General features: G+C 44.7%; 1 protein-coding gene across 1 annotated transcript in view; it reads right to left on the bottom strand.

Annotated features, from left to right (window-relative positions):
• Positions 1-12,059, bottom strand: part of SHLD1 (shieldin complex subunit 1) — a 68,402-nt gene extending 56,343 nt beyond the window's left edge. Inside the window, exons 1-2 of the mRNA XM_036323377.1 lie at positions 12,016-12,059; positions 2,619-2,800 (exon numbers count right to left, since the gene is read on the bottom strand). Of these exons, the coding sequence (XP_036179270.1) occupies positions 2,619-2,796 (178 nt within the window). The 5' untranslated portion in view covers positions 2,797-2,800; positions 12,016-12,059. The remainder of the gene's footprint in view (positions 1-2,618; positions 2,801-12,015) is intronic.
• Between the last annotated feature and the right edge of the window lie 3,999 nt (positions 12,060-16,058).

Raw genomic sequence — 16,058 nt, 5'->3', positions numbered from 1 at the left:
ATGCTTCTTACATACCGTTATATTGGCTGGGCCACAAAAATATTCATTGTGGGCTGCATGCAGCCCGTGGGTCACGTGTTTGACATGCTTGGCATAGACGTATTGGGAATTTGGTTTAGGATATGTCAAATTTAAGCAATCAGAGTAATTAAAAAATTAGTTTTTAAAAAAGATTTCTAATGGAAATCTAAGTGATGATGTCCAATATACAGATAGTCTAAGGGTCAAGCTAGAGATCCAAGCTAGAAAGAGAAATTTGAGATTGATCAGGGCACTGAGGGCGTTTAAGACCCCCAAACTGGGTAAGATCATTCAGGAAGTGAGTGATAGTAGAGAACAAATCTGATGACTCCAACATTAAAAGGCTGGAGAGGCAAGAAGAAACCAGCAAAGCAGACTGAGAACAAATTGAAAGTAAAGTAAGAAAAGAACCATAACAGGCTGCTTCCCAGGAAACCCATGGAGGAAAGAATTCAAGAAGGAAAAGGTCAACTGCGTAAATGCTGCTGATAGAGCAAGAAGGATGAGGTTTGAGGCGTGTCCATTGGACTTAACAATGTGGAGGTCATCAGTGACCTTGGCAAGAGTGACAGAAGGAACTGGAGAAAGCAGTTTTTCTGCAGTAAAGAAGAGAGAAACAAGACTATAACTAGAGGAAAATTTTAGATCTAGGGTGGATGGTTTGTTGTTGTTGTTTTAAGTATATTTTTCTTTATTTCAGAGAGGAAGGGAGAGGGAGACGTGGAAACATCAATGATGAGAGAGCTAGGGTGGATGTTTTTTAAAGATGGGAAATATGATAGCATGTTTTCATGATCATGAGAATGACCAGTAGAGGGATCGGATGACACAGAAGACTGCCAGATCAACGACCTTGAGTAGGCAAGAGAAGCCAGGATCTAATGCAGAAGTGAAGGATAAAACAGGCTAGGTCTGCCACAGATACAGGAGGGAAGGAAGCTGGTGGATGTGCAGTGTGTGTGTGGTCATTCTCTTCTGATTGTTTCTCGTTTTTCGATAAAACAAAAATCAGCCCTAGGTGGTTTGGCTCAGTGAATAGAGCATTGGCCTGCGGACTAAAGGGTCCCGGGTTTGACTCCGACCAAGGGCACGTGCCCGGGTTGTGGGCTCGATCCCCAGTAGGGGGCATGCAGGAGGCAGGCGATTGGTGATTCTCTCTCATCATTGATGTTTCTATCTCTCCCTCTCTCTTCCTCTCTGAAATCAATAAAAATATATATATATATGTATTATTATTAATAAAAAAATATTTTTTTAAAAATCAGCTCACCAGATCATCAGCTAATCAGGTGTCAGGAAGGCTGAAGGAGGAGGTCACGGAGGTTTGCAAAGAGAAGAGAAGATATAAAACAGTCATCTAGGAGGCGGGAGAATGAACTTTAGGAAAACAGTGTGTGATGGATAGGCAGCACGAAGGGTCCCCTGGAGGTGGGTGCCATAAAGGTAAAGGGAGCCTGGTCAGCGTGGTAGTGGGTTGAGTGGCCCAGATGCTGTGAGGTTCTAAAGAGTAGGATTTCCAAGAGTCCACCATGTGCCAGTAGCACGTGCCTCACACATATTCATTCTCATGATATCGCTCCACAACAAGGTAGGTGTTATCATCTCCATTTTACAAATGAGGAAACCAAAACAGTGGCCAAGTGACTTGCCCAAGGTTAAACCACAGGAAGAAGCAAAACCCGAATCCAAGCCAGACTGTTGGACCTAGCACTACGCCACTGATACCTGCAAAATGTTTGTCTCAGCACTTGAGCGCGCCTTCCCATTTTCAGACCTCTCTCAGGACTTCTAAAAGAACCTTTTTTTTTTTTTTTTTTTTTTTGCATGAAATGTCTAGATTATTAACAAATACTCCAATATAAATCTTTCAACATGCTTCTCCCTTATAGAATTTTCAACCAAATTGGAAATAATAACAGTTGCTTTCCTATGGGGTATTCATCCAAAAGTCAATAAAAAATAAAAACAGAGCCCACACAGAATTCTCTGGAGGAACAGAGCCAGGCTCTGAATGCAGGTCTGTGGACCTGCAGGTCTGAACTGGGCAATGAATGGGGGGAAGACGTGAGCTTTACAACCAGGGATGGTCACTACATCAAGGAATTATCATTAAGCTTAAATAACAGACTTTTGGGTAAACTGAGTCAGAGAAGCTTATAGAAAAGTTGTTACCTAAATTCAGGGTATCCTTCATATGAGGAATATTAAAGCCCTTATTGCTATTGTCTATAACACATAACTGGCCCACACTGCTATTTTCTGAAGTTTTAAGAGAACAAAACCGAAAAACAATCCCACTCTCCCTGTTGAACCAAGTGTTTCCCTGCCTCTGATGCATTTGGATGGAGATCAGAAAGGGACGCAGACAAAAAAAAAAACCAAAACAGCTTCCAGGAAACAGCTTTTTGTGGTGGTTACACCAGGGAGGCTGTCCTTTGAAGTGTCTCCTGGTTTTGTTGAGACGTTTTTCTACCTGAGCCAATGCATCACTCCCCAGAGAGAGAGAAACAAACTACTGCATCCCTGTATATGTTAGGGTTTTTTGGGTTTTTTGTTGTCTTTTTTAATGTTAGTTTGTTTTAAACTCTGCTCCTTACCTGGATCCACCTCAGAAGAGGAAAGAACGGAAAGGCCTTCTGCAGAACTAGCGGCCTCGCTGTGGGCCTCCTGGCAGGGTTCCCGCAGCACGTAATCTCTTATGTCACAAGCAGACGGCAGCTCCAGAGAGTTGCTCTCCTCTGACTGGCTGTCTGGAGTGGCTTGCGGAGTTGCCATAGTCCTGCCATGGGAAAAATAAAACAATCAACACAAAAGGCATTGCAAAGAGAAGCCTCCATTCAAACAGTCACGACTTGAAGGACTGAAGTCCCAGAATCGGAAAGGCCAAAGCACAGTAGAACCAGGATAATCGGTCTTTACTTCCTTGTCTGTCCTTTAGACCCAGTATTTGTATACCGTATTTTCTTCCTCATGAGAAACAAATGTTCTCATCATGAAAGAAACCATGAACAAGTCCAGCTGGAAAATAGCCCATGTGCCTGATGAGGATGAAATCATTCAAGGACTACAAGAATATTTAGAGAAGGGAAATTGTTCATGAGCTAGTCCATAAAAATGGATTTTAAAACGATAAGATTTGATCCAGATTCTGTAAAATAAAATGTCATGTGTGAGATGCGTGCACGTGAAATATATAGACCTCTAGCTAGAAAAACCAAACCTTGAAGAGTGTATCCCAAATCAATTTTACTGGTAACTAATCCAGTGGTTTAATTTCCGAGTAGTGAGATTATAGGCGATTTTCACTTTCCTCTGTGGCCTACTCAGACATGCATTTAGCCAATTATTTGACATGCCAGGCCAGGTGCCAGGCTCTGAGGATGTAAAGATGAACGTGATAGGCTTTTCTTTCAAGTTGCTCAGTTTGGGGTGATCCAAACACAGAAACATACCATGTCAACACAATGACAAAACAGAGTGGAGCCTGGAAAGGAGTAGGAGGCTTACTGGAGGAGGCAATCCCTGTGCATAAGGCAGGCCAGGCCATGGCCAGGGGACAGTGTGAACACCAGAAGAACCAGCTTGGGCAACCACAGTGGCATGGGGTGTCAGGAGTTTAAAGTGAGAGTCAAGGAACAGTCATGCACTGTGTAACTGGAGAGACAAACCCTGTGGTCTTAGTTGGCACTCTCTTCTCCTCCTATGCCAAGTCTGGGGAGGACAACAAGGCTGGCTGCTGCCAGCAACTTGGATATACAAAATCTTTTTTTAATATGTTTTTATTAATTTTTAAAATGTATTTTATTAATTTCAGAGAGAAAGGGAGAGGGAAAGAGAAATAGAAACATCAATGATGAGAATCATCGATCAGCTGCCTTCCACATACCCCCTGCTGTTCGTGCAAGAGATCAAGCCCACAACCTGGGCATGTGCCCTGACTGGGAATCGAACCTGTGACCTCTTGGTGCATGGATCGATGTTCAACCACTGAGCCACCAGCCAGGGAGATATACAAACTCTTTAGCTGAGCTCTGGGGACTGTGAAAGTGGCTTATTAGGTTCAGTGTTTAGACATTCCTTGTTAAAAATGAGTTGTTCCTGCCCTGGCCAATGAGCTTGTGAACCAGGGCAGGGCACTACCAGTCAGGAGCAGGGGCAGATTAAGAACATATTTAGGAAGAAAAATGAGAATAGAACTTAATAACTGAATGAATAAAGGAACTAAGGAGAAATAGAGAGCCAATGAGGAATGGCACCTGGGTTGTATTATCAACTGAGGTAGAGAAGATAGAAGAAAGGGGTTTGGGAGGGGGCAGTATTCCAAGTTATGTAATATTATGCAACTATTAAAATGATAGTCAGAACTTGAAAGACCTCAAAGATGTATGTTTGAATGAAAGAAGCAATTTCAGAATAACATGGACAGCCTATAATAATAAAAGGGTAATATGCTAATTAGACTGGACGTCTTCCGGGCGTCATTCCGGATGTCCTTCCTGGCAAAGCTGGGGCCAGAGGGAAGCCAGCCCAGGTCCTGGGTGCCTATGGGGGGCCCGAGGGAAGCCAGCTCGGGTCCTGGGTGCCTGGAGGGAAGTCAGTGCTGGCAGCCAGGGGAAGGAAGGCCTACTCTTGCACGAATTTTCGTGCATCAGGCCTCTAGTATAATAATAATAAGAGTAGGTGCCCTGGCTGGTGTGGCTCAGTTGGTTGGGTGTCATCCTCTGCACCTAAAGTTTGTGGGGTTCAATTCCCAGTCAGGGCACATGCCTGGGTTGTGGGTTTGATCTCCGGTGGGGTGTGTGCAGGAGGCAGCCAATTAATGTCTTGCTCTCACATCAGTATTTCTCTCTCTCTCTCTCTCTCTCTCTCTCTCTCTCTCTCTCTCTCTCTCTCTCCCTTTCCCTTCCTCTCTCTCTAAAAGTCAATAAAAAATCTTTAAAAAAATAAGAATATTTATCAAGTGTTCATTGCATGCCAGGTATTGTGCTGAGCTTTATCTGCAACCACTCTATGAAGCAGGTAATCCAATTATTACCCTAATTTACAGTCAGTCTGACCCAGACACAGAGACAAGTAGAGTAACTTGCCCAAGGAAACCCATCTAGAAAGTACCAAGCTAGGATGAACTCAGCACCAAGACCTCCCACTCTCCTCTGCACAGCCTCCATACTGTGACCTAAGCAGGCACAGATAGGAGAAGGTGGATGGAAACAAATCAACAGAGAGACCTGGCAAGACCCTTCTTGTTTGAAGACATCAAGTCACATGCTGTTGTGAACATTTGCTCTAGCAGAGAGTGAGCCAAGACATCAACTGATTGCTTCTGAAAGGAGTGGAGTGATTAATGTGCCCAAAGAAGCAAGAACGTCCTGTCTTTTCACATGTGCTACATTAGCCAATCAGGCCTGAAGTTTTAGCAAACACCTCTGCTGCAAGCTATCAGCGGCTCCTCCTTCTCTCTTCATGTTACCAAACACTGCTCTGGAATCTTCTGGAAGGGATCAAATAGGTAGGTCAATGAATGCCTGCCTACAAAGGTGCCTTGAAATCAACCATCAACTGAAGGTGTTGTTATCAATGTAAAACAAAAGAAATCCTTTTTGAAAACACATAGTACACTGATGTGACATCTACCTTTTCTTTTAGAATCACTTACATTAAACATCAAATACATTCCAAACTAGGTATGTGAACAAATAAGAATTTGTGCATGTAAAGCACAAAGCAAGTAATAGGTATAGAAGAGACACTTCTCGTTATAGTCTGAAACCATGTAGGCTGGCAAGTAAAATACAATGATTATTTTTTGCCCCAAAACTTTTTAAATCTTCACCCAAGGACGTGCTTAGAGAGAGGAAGGGAGAGATGCCTTTGCACATGCCCCAGCCAGGGACCAAACCCACAACCCAAATACGTGCCCTGACCGGGAATCGACCTGGATTCCCTTAGGTGCATAGGAAGACGCTCAACCAACTGAACCACTCTGGCCTGGCTGACCCCAAATTTTTGATATGTGGTTCAACTTCCTTCTCCAGAATTGCATATTTTCCTTTCTTAAAAGAGCCTGAATGACAAGGGGCCAGCCTGGGCCTTAGATGCCACTCTTTGGATCTGTCCATAGCCTTCAAGGACAACAATCCCTTCTCTCACTTCTGTTCCACTGGACTGTCACTGCGACTTTTCAACATGCCCAAATTGCTCCCTCCCATTTTCAACCAAACCTGGTGTATAAGGGAATGACCTTATTCTTTAGAGATGCCCCTCAAATATATATTGGTAGGGGGACATGATGTCTACAACATACTCTCAAATAGTTCTAAAAATATGTATATGCGCGCACACACACACACACACACACACACACACACACATAAGTAAAGAAGAGGAGAGAACCTGGGGTTAAGCCTCAAGAAAGTCCAATTGGAGACAGAGGTTGAGATGCAGAACTTATTTATTTATTTACTTTAAAAAATATCTTTATTGACTTCAGAGAGGAAGGGAGAGGGGAAGAGATAGAAATATCAATGAGAGAGAATACTTGACCGGCTGCCTCCTGCACGCTCCCTACTGGGGATCAAGCCCACGACCCAGGCATGTGCCCTGACTGGGAATCAAACTGTGACTTCCTGGTTCATAGGCTGATGCTCAACCATTGAGCACCACTGGCCAGGTGGAACTCATATATTTATATACATTAGCAAGAAATACTTAAATTGAAATTAAAAGAACACAATTCCATTTATAATAGCATCAAAAAATAAAATATTTAGGAATATATTTAATAAAAATGCATAAGGCATATACATTGAAAACTACAAAATAAATTTTGAAAGAGACTGAAGATCTACATGAATGGAAAGACATCCTATGTTCATAGACTTAATATTTTATTGCCCAAATTGATCTACAGATCAATGCAATTCTTATCAAAATCTCAGTTGCCTTTCTTTTTTGTACACATTTGACAAAATTTTCAAAAATTCATATGGAAATGCAATACCCAGAATGGCCAAAACAATTATGAAAAAGAAGAACAAAGTTGGAAGACTCATATTTTTCAATTTCAAAACTTACTGAAAAGCTACAATAATCAAAATTGTATAGTACTGGCAAAAGATTGAACATATTGATCAATGGAATAGAATTGAGAGTCCAGTTGTAAAATGTTACATTTATGGTCAATTGATTTTCTTTTTTTAAAATTGAAGTATAGGTGATATACAATATTATATTAGTTTCAGGTGTACGACATAGTGATTCAATATTTATATATCTTTTTTTAAAAAAATATATTTTTATTGATTTTTTACAGAGAGGAAGGGAGACAGATAGAGAGCCAGAAACATCGATGAGAGAGAAACATCGATCAGCCGCCTCCTGCACATCCCCCACTAGGGACATGCCCGCAACCCAGGTACATGCCCTTGACCGGAATCGAACCTGGGACCCTTCAGTCCGCAGGCTGACGCTCTATCCACTGAGCCAAACCGGTTTCGGCGATACATATCTTATGAAATTATCACCACAAAAAGTCTTATAACCATCTATTACCATACAAAGTAATTACAATATTATTGACTATATTCCCTGTGCTTTACCTTATATCCTGGTGACTTATTTATTTTGTAACTGAAAGTTTGTATCTATTAATGCACTTCACATATTTTTCCAATCCTCCCCCATACACACACCTTTGGCAGTCATCAGTTTGTTCTCTGTATCTATGAGTCTATTTCTGTCTTGTTTTGCTTTTTTTTTTAGATTCCACATATAAGTGAAATAATATGGGTTTTTTTTCTGGTTTATTTCATTTAGTATAATACCCTCTAGATTCATCCATGTTGTCACAAATGGCAAGATTTCATTCTTTTCTTTTTAAATATATTTTTATTGTTTCAGAGAAGAAGGGAGAGGGAGAGAGAGATAGAAACATCAATGATGAGAATCATTGATCCGCTGCCTCCTGCAATCCCCACACTGGGGATCGAGCCACAACACAGGCATGTGCCTTGCCCAGGAATTAAACCATGACCTTCTGGTTCATAGGTCAATACTCAACCACTGAGCCATGCTGGCTGGGCCAAGATTTAATTCTTTTTATGGCTGAGTAATAGTCCATTCTATATATACTAGAGACCCGGTGCATGAAATTCATGCACTTCGGGAGGGGGGGAGGGCCCTCAGCCCGGCCTGCACTCTCTCGCAGTCTGGGAACCCTCGAGGGATGTCCAACTGATGGCTTAGGGAGCAGGCCTAAGTTGGCAGTTGGACATCCTTAGCATTGCCACGGAGGCAGGAGAGGCTCCTGCCACTGCTGCTGCACTTGCCAGCCATGAGCCCAGCTCAGGGCTTCTGGCTGAGCGGCGCTCCCCCTGTGGGAGTGAACTGACCACCAGGGGGCAGCTCCTGTGTTGAGCATCTGCCCCCTGGTGGTCAGTGCGCATCATAGCAACCAGTCGTTCTGTCGATTTGCATATTAGCCTTTTATTATATAGGACTAGAGGCCCTGTGCACAAAAATTTGTGCACTCGGGGGGGAGGGGGGGTCCCTCAGCCTGGCCTGTGCCCTCTCACAGTCTGGGACCCCTCGGGAGATAACGATCTGCTGGCTTAGGCCTGCTCCCGGGTGGCAGAGGGCAGGCCCAATCCCTAGGTGCAGCCCCTGGTCGGGCTCAGAGCAGGGCTGATTGGGGAGTTGGGGCGCTGCCCCATCATGCACAGAGGAGGGTGGATCGGGAGGTTGTGATGCCACCCTCAGTCACGCTCAGGGTAGGGCCGATTGGGGGGTTGGGGCACCGCCCCCTGTCACACTCAAGGCAGGGTTGATGGGGAGGTTGCGGCACCACCCCCTGTCATGCACAGAGCAGGGCCAATCATGGGATTGGGGCGCTGCCCCCTGTCACGCACAGAGCAGGGCCCATCAGGGGGTTGGGGAGCTCCCCCCTGTCACGCACAGAGCAGGGCCCATCAGGGGGTTGAGGAGCTCCCCCCTGTCACTCACAGAGTAGGGCCGATAGGGGAGTTGGCGCACCGCCCCGTCACACACAGAGCAGGGCAGATCAGGGGGTTGGGGCGCTGCCCTTTATCACCCACAGAGCAGGGCTGATCAGGGGGTTGGGGCGCCGCCATTCTCACACTCAGGGCAGGGCCGATGGGGAGGTTATGGCTCTACTCCGTCACACACAGAGCAGGGCCTGTGGGGTGGGGCGGTTGGGGCGTCGCACCCTGTCACACACAGAGCCACAGGGTGATCAGGGGGTTGGGGAGCTCCCCCCTATCAGGTACAGAGCAGGGCCGATCAGGGGGTTGGGGGGCCTTCCCCTGTCATGAACAGAGCAGGGCTGATAGGGAGGTTGTGGCCCCGCCCCCTGTCACACACAGAGCTTCAGGGCGATCAGGGGGTTTGGGCGCTGCCCCCTGTCACACTGATCCCGGTGCTGGGAGGCCTCGCGGCTCCGCTGATCCCGGTGCTGGGAGGCATATTACCCTTTTACTATATAGAATAGAGGCCTGGTGCATGGGTGGGGGCTGGCTGGTTTGCCCTGAAGGGTGTCCTGGATCAGGGTGGGGGTCCCCACTGGGCTGCCTCGCCAGCCTGGATGAGGGGATGATGGCTGTTTGCAGCTGGTCACACACCCTTCAGGGTGGGGGTCCCCACTGGGGTGCCTGGCCAGCCTGGGTGAGGAGATGATGGCTGTTTGCAGCTGGTCACACACCCTTCAGGGTGGGGGTCCCCACTGGGGTGCCTGGCCAGTCTGGGTGAGGGGCTGAAGGCTGTTTTCAGGCTGGGACTGAAGCTCCCAACTGCTCCTTTTTTTCTTTTTTCTTTTTTATTCTGGGCCAGCTTTAGCTCTGAGGCTTGGCTCCAGCTCTGAGGCCTCAGCTCCTAAAAGCAGGTATCTGGTTTGTTTCAGTTCTATAATCGAAACTCTGTATCAACTGAGATCCCAGCCGGCTGAAAGCTGGTTTCTGGGGTTTTGTTTAGCTTCTATATTTGTTACAATGTTTCTTAAACTGCAAGCTCAGAGGCCAGCAAGGCAGGTTGGGAACGTTGCAGTCCTCCGTCACTGAAGCAAGCAAGCCTCATGTTAGTTTCAAGCTGCCTGGCTGCCGGCCGCCATCTTGGCTGGCAGTTAATTTGCATATTGCCCTGATTAGCCAATGGGAAGGGTAGCGGTTGTATGCCAATTACCATGTTTCTCTTTTATTAGATAGGATACCACATGTTCTTTATCCATTTATCTATTGATGAACACAGGTTGCTTTTGTATCTTGACAATTATAAATAATGTTTCAATAAACAGAGGGTATATCATTTTAATTAGTGTTTTTGTTTTCTTTGGATAAATACCCAGAAATGGAATTGCTAAATTGTTCATTTTCTGTTGTTGTTTGTTTTGTTTTGTTTTTTGTTAATCCTCACCCGAGGATATTTTTCCATTGATCTTTTAGAGTGAAAGAGAGGGAAAGACAGAGAGAAACATCGAAGAGAGAAATACATCGATTGGTTGTCTCCTGCATGAGCTCTGACCAGGGTCCAGGCCAGGGGAGGAGCCTGCAACTATGTGCCCTTGACAGGAATGGAATCTGGGACCCTTTGGTCCACAGGCCAACATTCTATCCACTGAGCCATAACAGCTAGGGCTGAATCGTTCATTTTTTGAGGAACCTCCATACTGTTTTCCATAGTGGCTACACCACTTTACATTCCCCCAACAGTGCATGAGAGTTCCCTTTTCTCCACATCCTCACCAACACTTGGTATTTCTTATCTTTTTTTTATTTTTATATATTTTATTGAGTTTTTACAGAGAGGAAGGGAGAGGGATAGAGAGCTAGAAACATCAATGAGAGAGAAACATTGATCAGCTGCCTCCTGCACACGCCCTACTGGGGACATGCCCGCAACCAAGGTACATGCATGCCTTGACTGGAATCAAACCTGGGACCCTTCAGTCCACAGGCTGACACTCTATCCACTGAGCCAAACCAGTCAGGGCTATTGTCTTTTTGATAATAGCTACTCTAACAGGTCTGAGCTGATATCTGATTGTGTTTTGATTTGCATTTCCCTGATGATTAGTGATTTTGGGCATCTTTTCATGTGTCTATAGACATCTGTATGTCTTCTATAGAAATATGTCTATCCATCAACGATTTTCCACAGGGTGCCAAGACAGTTCTACAGGGAAAAGACTGCCTTTCAACATTTCAACACTGAGATAACTGGATAGTCACATTTAAAAAAAAAAAAAAAAAAGTAAAATGGTGCAGGCACTTTGGAAAACAGTTTGGCAGTGTCTCAAAGGATAAATAGTTACACTTTGTCCAGGCAATTTCACTTGTAGGTATATGCTCAAGATATAAAAACATGTGTTCACACAAACCTTCACAAATATTAATTGCAGCTTTATTCATAATAGACAGAAAGTGAAAACAATCCAAATGTCCATCAACTAATGAATGGATAAATAAAATTTGGTATATGCATACTTGGAATATTTTTCAGCAATAAAGGAATGAGGTTCTGACACATGCTACAAGGACAAATTTTGAAAACATTAATTTTAAAAAGCTAGTGTTTTTTTTAAAAAGAGACAACAGGCTCAAATAAACTCACAAAACGTTTCTATAGTCACATGTGACCAAACCTCTAAAAACGTGAATTTTATTTTTTGTGAATTATAGCTCAACAAAGCTGGTGTTTTTTGTTTTTTAAAGAAGAAAAACCTAAGCTCATGCAGACACACTGCCTGCAGACTCCGGGGATCGCCAAAGCTAAGGCTGCTGAAGCTGCGGAGGCCGCACCCTGGGGTGGAGGAGGGGTGCATGGCAGGAAATTGGAAGTGTGCCAGGGGAAGCGGCCATAACTTCCCAATTGTGAGATAATGATCTAAAGCATTGTGGGGTACCCCCTCCCCTCTCTACCCCCAGTCCCAAGGCACTCCTGAATCAACCCAGACACCCGCCCAAAATATTCGTCAATTACACTCACCATCAGGCCGCGGCGGCAAGCTGGAATCCGGAAGCGGAAGAGCCATGTTTGTTAAGGGAAAAGTGAGTTTAAAAGGAAGTCGCTGGGGCCATCTTTGCTGAGGGCAAGCAAGGGCGATGGAAGGTAGCTGCGGCCATCTTGGTTAAGGGCATTCGCCCAAGCTTTCCAGGGCGCATGGCTAGTTTGGGCAATTTCTAGAGAAGGTTTATTAATAAAATGCGCTTGATGGACACTACAGAGAACAGAAAAACTATTTAAAAATTTTAAAAATGTGAATGTCTGCACTAAAAAACTAGAGAGAAATTAACAAAGAATGAAAATAGTTTAACATGTTGTTTTTTTTTAATCCTCACCCAAGCATGGCAGGGATTGGATTACAGGACAATTAACAAGATTATGTGCTCTCTCAAGGGTGGTTACCCTTTGGATGGATCTGAAAGAGGCATTTCAAAGGTGTGTTAACTTAGATGCATAGAAACAATGGACAGGGCTTCCTTAAACTGAAGACAATCCGCCCTAACCGGTTTGGCTCAGCCGATAGAGCATCGGCCTGCGGACTGAAGGGTCCCAGGTTCCATTCCCGTCAAGGGCATGTACCTGGGTTGCGGGCACATCCCCAGTAGGGGGCGTGCAAGAGGCAGCTGAATCGATGTTTCTCTCTTCCTCTCCCTCTCTGTAAAAAATCAATAAAATATATTAAAAAAATAAAATAAAATAAACGGAAGACAATCCTTTCACAGGCCTGAGCATGACTACCCATCCTGACTTGCCCAGTTAGGAATTTATGATCAGATCATCTTGTGAGGTTACTTTTGGTTAGATTAATTATATTTTCATACAGAGTATTTATAATGAACATAAACTTGGACCTTAGTATCTGAAATCAACACTTGCACAATGGTAGGCAAATGGTGAAGGTGCTAAAAAAATGGTTTGATGGACATCCCTCAATATTAGGGAAAAACATCCCAAACCACCCTGGATTATCTGTACGCAATGATGGATCAACAAACAGCTTGAATATGGAGTTAGGAGAGTGAGCTTTAATCCCAGCTCTCTTACTAATCAATTTTATGACAGTAGCCTTTTAACCTCTGTGAGCCTTGTTTTTTTCATCTGTAAAAAGGGAACAATAAACGCCTTCCAGGACTACTTAAAAAACCCTGCTTGATGGAATAGTGATGGATTGGTGGCCAGCAATTATAAAGTCGCTTCTCTCACAAATTTAGGATGTGAATGTTAGATTTAATGAAAGTATTCCATGTCAGCAGCAAACAAATGCAACTTGAAGACTCTAGCTACAGACACTGATGATGCTTCTGAATACTAAAAAAATAATTTGATTATTACCCATTTATTGGAATGTGATGCCTCAAATCTTCTGGGAACTACTACAAAGCTTAGAAATGAGCAGGTACAATGTGGTAATGAAGAGTTTTATATACTTACCAGAGGCCCGGTGCACAAATTCATGCATGGGTGGGGTCCCTCTGGGTGGCCTGTAGGAGTCAGGCCAAAACCCACAGTCCAAGGCTGCCTGCAGCTCCTGCCTGCCACTTCCTCTCATCCCGGCCCCACTGTGTCTGCTGTGGGCTCATGCCCAATCAGTCCTGATCCGAGAGGCTCGCACTGCCACAGCAGGGCTCACCAGCCATGAGCCCTATTCTGGCACCCTCCCAAGGGGAGTGGCCTGCGGGATGGGGCTGAAACCAGCTCTCCAACATCCCCTGAGAGGTCCCACATTGCGAGAGGGCTCAGGCCAGGCTAAGAGACCCCACTGGTGCACGATCTGGCCAGGGAGGGGTTGAGGGAGGGCTCCAGAGCATGTCTGGTCCATCTTGCTCAGTTCTAATTGGCCAGACCCCAACAGCAAGCTAACCCTGGTGGTCAGTGCATGTCATAGCAACTGGTTGACCAGTTGACTGTCTGCCTCCTGGTGGTCAGTGCAAGTCACAGCGAGTGGTTAAGTAGCCTTAGCATATCATTAGCATATTATGCTTTGATTGGTTGTTCTGCCATTCAGTCTATTTGCATATTACCCTTTTATTATATAGGATATTCTACTGCTTTGAAGAATTATTAAAACAACAATAATCTTTTTGTATCTGTGGGTCAGTCATTATCTTTTGTAGCTCTGGGTCAGTTATTGGGCAGTGGCTTGGCTAGATGGATGGATCTGGCTCAGTGTCTTTCACAAGGAGACAGGCTAATATTGGCTGAGGCTGCAATCCTCTGGTGACTTGAGTGGGAGTTGGGAGACTACTTTCAAAGTGATGCACTCATGGCTAGCAAGTTTGTGTTGGCTGTGGGTGGGAGGCCTCACTTCCTCTCCACATTGGCCTCTCCACAGGGCTATATGCATGTCCTTATAACAGGTGCCTGGATTCCTCAGAGCTGGCGTGGCAACTTTATTTCTGTAAAAGACCAGATAGTAAATTTTTTTAAGCTTAGTGGGCCACATCCAGTCTTTGTCACTTATTCTTATTTTTAAAAAAAACAAACATATTTTAAAAAAATGTAAAAATCAATCGTTGCCCTAGCCCCGTGGTCGGCAAGCTGTGGCTCGTGAGCCTCATGTGACTCTTTGGCCCCTGGAGTGTGGCTCTTCCACAAAATACCACAAAATACCACGTGCGTGCCCGCACGTACAGTGCAATTGAAACTTTGTGGCCCATGCACAGGAGTCGGTATTTTGTGGAAGAGCCACACTCCAGGGGCCAAAGAGCTGCATGTGGCTCACGAGCCGCAGTTTGCCCAGCCGAAGTTTGCTGACCACTGCCCTGGTCAGTTTGGCTCAGTGGATAGAACGTTAGCCTGAGGACTGAAAGGTCCCAGGTTTGATTCCGGTCAAGGGCATGTCAAGGGCATGTACCTTGGTTGCAGTCATCCCCAGTAGGAGGTGTGCAGGAGGCAGCTGATCAATGATTCTCTCTCATCATTGATGTTTCTCTCTCTCTCTCCCTCTCCCTTCCTCTTTAAAATCAATAACAATATATTTTTTAAAAAAGAAAGAAAGAAACTAACCAGCCCTGGCTGGCGTGGCTCAGTTGGTTGAGCATCGCCCCATGCACTGAAAGGTCGCTGGTTGGATTCCTGGTCAGGGTACATACCTTATCCAGCACATAAGGAGGGGGTATATTAATGTCTCTCTCTCTCTTTCTCTCTCCCTCTCTTTCTCTCTCTCTCCCCCTTCTTCTTTCTCTAAAAATCAATAAAAACATATTTAAAGTAAATAAGTAAATAAAATAAAAATGAAACTAACCATTGCAACACCCTGATTGCTCCTGTTCCTAAAAAAACAACAAAACTAACCATTAAAGAATCCTGACCCCTCTTTATGCACATTTACATTAATCAACATATTGAAGGACACACCTGGAAAACTAATGAATATTCTGTTCAGACCCTCCCCTGAGACCTCCCCTAGGATTTCCACTGGCTAATGAAAGATAAAGAGCCTCAAGACAAAGAACGCAGGGGCTCTCTTTCTAGAGCACACCCACGTCTTTCTCCTTTAGGCATGTATCTCTGCTCTCTTTCTCCTAAACTCTAAGGGTCCACACAAGACTTGCAACCAGGGGAACAGTGGGCAGTAGCAGCTCAGCCTGGATTAACCCCCTGAACCTGTCTCCCAGGGCCCTTTTTCTCTGACTTTGAAGTGAGCTAGCCGCAGTCCCATCTTGGCTCACTTCTGTCACTGTGACTTTACTTCTCAGTGAGTTCATGCAGCCCACATGCCCCACTTCTTTCCTATAACGTTTTTAAAAAGCTAAAGCAGCCCCACCTAGGCTGTCTCCTGCTGATTTTTCTATTCTAAGCCCTTCCCTCATTTCATTGTCCCCAGCTATAGTAAACGTGCTCTCAAAATCACCTGGACTTGTGTTGAAATCTTTCCTGCACAGAGTCAAGAACCCACACACTGCTGCCGGACCCAAGAAGACCCATTCCAGGCCTGGGCGCCATCTGGTTACAGTTTTAGCATTAGAAAATAATTTGAAGGTAAGTTTTAATTTTAAAAAATTGAAAATAAGTTTTAATTTTAA

This window comes from Myotis myotis, unplaced genomic scaffold (genome assembly GCF_014108235.1).
Source record: "Myotis myotis isolate mMyoMyo1 unplaced genomic scaffold, mMyoMyo1.p scaffold_m19_p_9, whole genome shotgun sequence".
In the NCBI taxonomy this organism is placed as follows: domain Eukaryota; kingdom Metazoa; phylum Chordata; class Mammalia; order Chiroptera; family Vespertilionidae; genus Myotis; species Myotis myotis.
Note: the sequence above shows the minus strand (reverse complement) of the source record. Positions and strands in the feature narration are given on the sequence as shown.